The following is a 6,000-nucleotide window of genomic DNA, read 5'->3' as shown; positions in this document are numbered from 1 at the left end:
ACTTTTCTGCCAGTGGCATTTCTGCCATCCTTAGGCCTCCAGATGAGCCATTCCAGGACTGGCTCAGAGTGGCTTTGCAAGTGTTAGATTCCCTTGATATACCAGCCTATCATTAATCTGCTCTCCACGCTTGAGCAGGATTCAAACTGTTCAAAGTATTTCTTGTCCTTTGAGCTTCAAAAGAAGGGAATACATTTACAAACTACAGGAAGAGGAAGGAAAATAAGGGTCCTCCAACTTCCACTGTATCTGTTGAGAGTTATCAGGGTGCTGAATGCAGCAATGGCTCTGTAGCAGATTTCTCCCCATAGATTTGTTCAGTCTTCTGCGTCCATTGCCAAAGGATGTGTGCATCTGTTACACAGTTTAAAAAGTTAGGAGATTCTAATTAACTTTGACTAGTATCTTGTTAATAATATATGCAAGTATAAATCCAGTGTATAGTTGCACATGTTCTTTTTTTTCTGGTTGTTGTAGAGATTAGTATTTTCTTTCTTCCCTACCCAGTCCCCTTACCCAGACACATCAGCTTATTATGATAGCCCTACTCCATGTCCATTCAATAGCTAGTGGAAAGCAGGGGAGAATGGAGAAGTATCTGACTGTGTCCTTGAAATCAGACAGTGAACAATTATACCATAGAATCATAAAATCATAGAGTTGGAAGAGACCTCATGGGTCATCCGATCCAACCCCTTTCTGCCAAGAAGCAGGAAAATCATATTCAAAGCACCCCCAACAGATGGCTATCCAGCCTCTGTTTAAAAGCCTCCAAAGTTGGAGCCTCCACCACACTCCAGGACAGAGAGTTCCACTCCTGAAAAGCTCTCACAGTTAGGAAGTTCTTCCTAATGTTCAGATGGAATCTCCTTTCCTGTAGTTTGAAGCTATTATTCCATGTCCTAGTTTCCAGGGCAGCAGAAAAGAAGCCTCCTCCCTATGACTTCCCCTCACATACTCGTATTTATACATGGCCATCATGTTGCCTCTCAGCCTTCTCTTTGCAGGCTAAACATGCCCAGCTTTTTAAGCCACTCCTCATAAGACCCTCGATCATTTAAGTCACCCTCCTCTGCACACATTCCAACTTGTCAACATCTCCCTTCAATTGTGGTGCCCAGAATTGGACACAGTATTGCAGGTGTGGTCTGACCAAGGCAGAATAGAGGGGTGGCATGACTTCCCTGGACACCTCCTGAAGATCCCTGACAGTAGTGAGAAGGAAGCTGTTGCACACAGAACTTTTATAGGGCAGCATGTATCTCTTTCTACTCTAGTCCAAGTATAGAATAAAAGGCAATCTTCCTTCTCATTATTTAAAAAAATGCTCCACATTTAAGAAAACAAATGTGATGGTGCACATCTGCAGCCAGGCTGTCTGTGGCACATGGCATTTCCTTGGTGGCCTATCTTTCTGACCAGGATAATCAGTATTAAAGGGAAAACAGGTGTGCCACTTCTTTCTTTATGTTGATGTGACATAAAGGTACATTCACCCCAGCTGAGTACAGAAAGCAATAGGCTTGAGTGCACTTGATGTTCGGCTGCATTGTGGACAGCTTATGCTGTTTGCTGTTCTGTCTGGTGTAGAAAAGCCCTTCTCTTTTTTTAAAAAAGTCCCCACCTGACTGTCTTTTGTTTTTTGAAAAATTATCCTTTTTTGTGCACTGTCATAAACAGATCTTGCCTTCCTAGCATCATTTCAAACTATTTTAAACAGTCCTCTTTTCTTCCTATATACCATTATTTTTTAAAATGGAATTTTAAATGTGCTTTTCAAGAAACCTGAAACCATAAAGTGAAGCAGTGGTAGCAGTGAATTGCGTAATGAAAATCAGATAACTCCATATATCCAATGACACTTGGTAAAGCCCTCAATTGATGGCGAGGCAGTTCTGTAACAGTGGGCTTCAGTTGGAGGAAAGAGAACCACTACCAAGAAGACTGGCAGTTTAGTTGTTTTGACAGTAAACCATACCAATAAGATTCGCAATATTGATCTCAGAGTGTGGGCATGCTGATATCAGTGTGAATTGAAGGAGCTCTCCAAGGTGCTGAACACATTCAGTGGAATAGGGTTCAGTACCTTGCATATCTCCATTAAAATCTGTACTACAAGTGAAAGTGAGATCTATCATACTTCTAATATGGAAGCCATCAGCCACCTTCAAGTAATCCAAATTCAAATGTCTTGTGACCCAAAGGCTAATACCACATTTTAAATGGATCCTGGATATACATTGGTACCATATGGGTATCAGGAAACATGAATATCTAGCAGAAAGGGTGAATGTTAGCTTGATAACTGTATGTGACTGTAACAATTTATGGCATCCTAAGTCTCATAATTTATCTCAATTCCTCAAATTATTTCTGATAAAAAATCCATCCACTCCTTACTACCCATTGGAACAACTATTACTCCTATAAGCCCCCAGGAGTGATGTATCAGGTCAAACACCACCCCAGTTTCCTCCAAAGTGGCTAAAATGCTATGGAAATCACTAAAGTTGTAATCAGGAGTGATTTCTGACCATATTTTGGCTGAACATCAACCTGTTAGAGATGGTGCAGTAGTAAACATTGATCCTGATCCTTACTATAATTGTTCATCCCTGCTTTACGATTTCATTTTACACTATGTAAGCCTCAATATATTGTAAACCAGAGGTGTTGAACTCATTTTAATCAAGGGCCACATCAGCCTCATGGTTGCCCTCAAAGAGATGCTGAATCTATGGATGGTGAATAGAAATGTGGATACAGAGGGTCAGCTATAATTTTTGTACATAGCGATTTTTAACTTTAACCCAATTTGGTTTGCCAGATGCTATTGAACAACAACTCCCATGCCTTTGGAAATTGCAGACTGGGAATAATGGGAGTTGCAGCCCAACAGCACTTGTGGCTCTGAGGTTTAAAAAACCATTTTAAAGTCAGGCATCATATCCACAAGCCTTGTATCCAAATTCCAACCCCACTCTCTTGAGTAAACAGAACAAACTGCAGCTTTCCAGATGTTACTGTATCAGAACTCCCATCAGCTATAGACATGATGTTTAATGGTGAGGAATACAGACGTGATAGTCCAGCATCTGGAGAGCCATAGAAAAGGTCATGGAGGGCCAATTTAGTCCACGGTCCATGAGCTGACACATGTGTTCTAAACCAGTCCTTATGTATTGCTTCCCTGGAGGCATGCCTACTTGTTTACTTTATCTTCCTTCTTAATAGTTACTAATTTTTAAACTGGATTTGAACCAGATTACTTTAAACAGAGGATGCCTTGAAATAGAAAGGACAGTCCTCAAGGATACCATAGTCAATAGTATCTAAAGCAGCCAGAAGGTCTACCAGACCTAAGAGGCGCATGCTCCCCCAGCCTAATTCCCAACGGAGGTCATCCACCAAAGCCACCTCTGTCCTATAACCAGGCCTGATAGTAATTGATTTAGATTTCATATGGTACCCAGGAGAGGGTACCACACAATCCAGAACCTTGTATTCAACCAATTCATGGAAAACAGGGCTCTCAATAGCTTCAAGTCATGAGACCATATGCTAATTACAGTATTATTTCTTTCAAACTTGAGGAAATCATGCATTTTTTCAAAAAATCCCTACCTTACAATCATGCATGGAAACAGACGAGAAGAAGGCATCTGTCAGTTGTACTGCTCTCTAACCATGCTTTACTATAGAGATTAAATCTAATTAAAGTACTGTGCATCAGTAACTGAATTTGCATTTGTCATCTTGACAGTGAATGCTTAGGTTGCCTCTAATTTGTGTTCTTTTTGTGTTCACATAAAGTGATTGGAGTTCTCTAAACATTCATCTTCAAAGCAAAAAAAGAAAGAAAAGCATTCGCTTACACGCAGCCAAAAGGGAGAGAGAGAGCGTGCACAAAGGTTTATATAAAATATGCTAATGTATGTGTAGATTCACATTTCATAATTGCTATTTTTAAAAATAGAAATGTGGTATAGATTACCCTAGTGGAGAAGACTATGACCAGGTGACCCATGTGTTTACTTCCTTTGTGGCGCATTCCCTAAAAATGGAAAATATAGAGGACTGTCCTTTGTCATTCAAACAGGGGGTTTTCCTTTGAAAAATGAAACAGACATGGCAGCCACTTCATCACACTAGAGAAAAAATCCACTTAAAATCCAGTTTCTGCCTCCTGCAGAATTCTAGAGTTTGTAGTTTAGCGAGACTGTTAAAGGCTCCTTCCTAAACTACAAACCCAAGAATTCTGCAGAAGGCAGAAATATGATTTTAAGTGGATTTTTTCCTAGTGTGATGAGGCTTTAGGCACAGAACACTCTCTGCTGTTCACTGCTTTGAGCCTGGCACTTTGGAAAATGAAAATTCCTTTGGCCCACCTTTCATTTGCCAGCATTAGAGTTGATTAATCTCCCACAAAGCGCTGAATGGAGGCTTTTTGTCTCTTTTTTTTGGTCAGGTTTTGCTGATTGCTTTGCTGTGCCAGAGTCCTTTTCTTCAGAATGCCCCCTGACTGCTTCCCTGGGAGGTCATCCTTTGCCTCAGTGAGATAAATTAGAGGACCCCTTGTATTAGCAACACTGAAGAGAGCAAGGAAGTAATTGCTCTTTGTCGCCCTGTGATGGTTGCATTAGATTTGCCAGAACATTGCATTGTGGGAATTCAATTTTCTGATAAAATTATATGGCACCACAACACAAACTTAATTCTGTAGGCTTCATCTATCTCTGAGCTAAACAACGAACAAAAAAGTGAAATATTATCTTGAGGCCTCTAGCTGCTAGACTCGTATCATCTTATGTGGCTTTGTACCTCGCCTACATTCTTCAGGTTATGTGTAAAAGGTGTATACATTGATTTTGTCCCATTTCCAAGATACCTCATTATGTGCGTATTTGCAAATCCAGGTATTCCAAAATCAAAAGAAATCCAAAATCCAAAACACTTCTGGGACCAAGCATTTCAGATAAGGGTTACTCAACCTATATTTGTGGTATGCTGGCATGTGAATTCCACAGACTGAATTGTGCAGAACCGGTATGTGATTTGTTTATGAATAATCTTTATTATTATTAGCAAGAAAGACTTCTTGTTCAGAATTTGGGGGTGTTAATATTTTGAACTATAGTTCCCAGAATTCCTCAGACGTCATTTCCCCATCCTTGCTCATGAGATTGAACAGTTGGCCTTCCACATTTGAAAAAAACCCCTGTACCTGGTTTGAGCTTACCTATCTGAGTGTATCTCCCTTTATGAGCCAGAGCATTAAGATCGGCTGAGGAGGTCCAGCTCTGAGTCCCACCGCCTACCCAGGTGTAACTAGTGGGGATGAGAGACAGGGCCTTCTTCGTGGTGGCACCTCAGCTGTGAAACTCCCTCTCCTCCCCTCCTTCTTGACACTTAAAAAACTACTCAAAACATGGCTTTTCAAGCAAGCATTTGGAGAATGAGATGGAGCAGACATGTTAACCTCAGGATTGGTGCAATGTCCAATGTATCATGTTTTATACTGCTTATGTTTGATGTTTTATAGTTTACTGGTTTTAATCTGTTACTATATGCTATTTTAGTTATGTGTTATATTTTATATAAGGCTAGCATCAAGACAATAGGAAGTTAGATTGATTTGTGTCTAGGTTTTTTGTGTGTGCCCTTTCCTCAAGACAAAACAAACGTCTCATTGCATGTTGATATCCTGACATTAGTATGGTGAAGGAAAACTGATCTCCCCATTTCCAGCCCTGCTATTTCCCCAATTATCTGAAATGCATAATATTTTCAGCTTTATAGCTATGTAAACTTCATTACCATCCACTGCTTTGCAGAATTTTTCATGCTAAAAATGTAATGTCTATGCAGGAAAGTGTCAGATGGTGAGGCACTAAATCATGACCGATTGTGTTTGTGGCAAAATGAGCTTGCCTGATGCAAGGACTGCCAATTCTCAGACAGGCACTTTGCATCAGAGGCGGGTGAGTGATGTTTTTAGGT

The 6,000-nt window shown here is 40.4% G+C and overlaps 1 protein-coding gene across 4 annotated transcripts in view; it reads left to right on the top strand.

Annotated features, from left to right (window-relative positions):
- Positions 1-6,000, top strand: part of LOC132773299 (adenosine receptor A1) — a 77,626-nt gene that overhangs the window by 68,118 nt on the left and 3,508 nt on the right. Inside the window, exon 1 of one of the 4 annotated variants that reach the window (XM_067468127.1) lies at positions 5,920-5,981. The exons of the other annotated variants lie outside the window; for them this stretch is intronic. Within the exon in view, the coding sequence (XP_067324228.1) occupies positions 5,935-5,981 (47 nt within the window). The 5' untranslated portion in view covers positions 5,920-5,934. Of the gene's footprint in view, positions 1-5,919; positions 5,982-6,000 lie in introns of those variants that run through there. 4 annotated transcript variants of the gene reach the window in all.

Source organism: Anolis sagrei, chromosome 4 (genome assembly GCF_037176765.1).
Source record: "Anolis sagrei isolate rAnoSag1 chromosome 4, rAnoSag1.mat, whole genome shotgun sequence".
Taxonomy (NCBI): domain Eukaryota; kingdom Metazoa; phylum Chordata; class Lepidosauria; order Squamata; family Dactyloidae; genus Anolis; species Anolis sagrei.
Note: the sequence above shows the minus strand (reverse complement) of the source record. Positions and strands in the feature narration are given on the sequence as shown.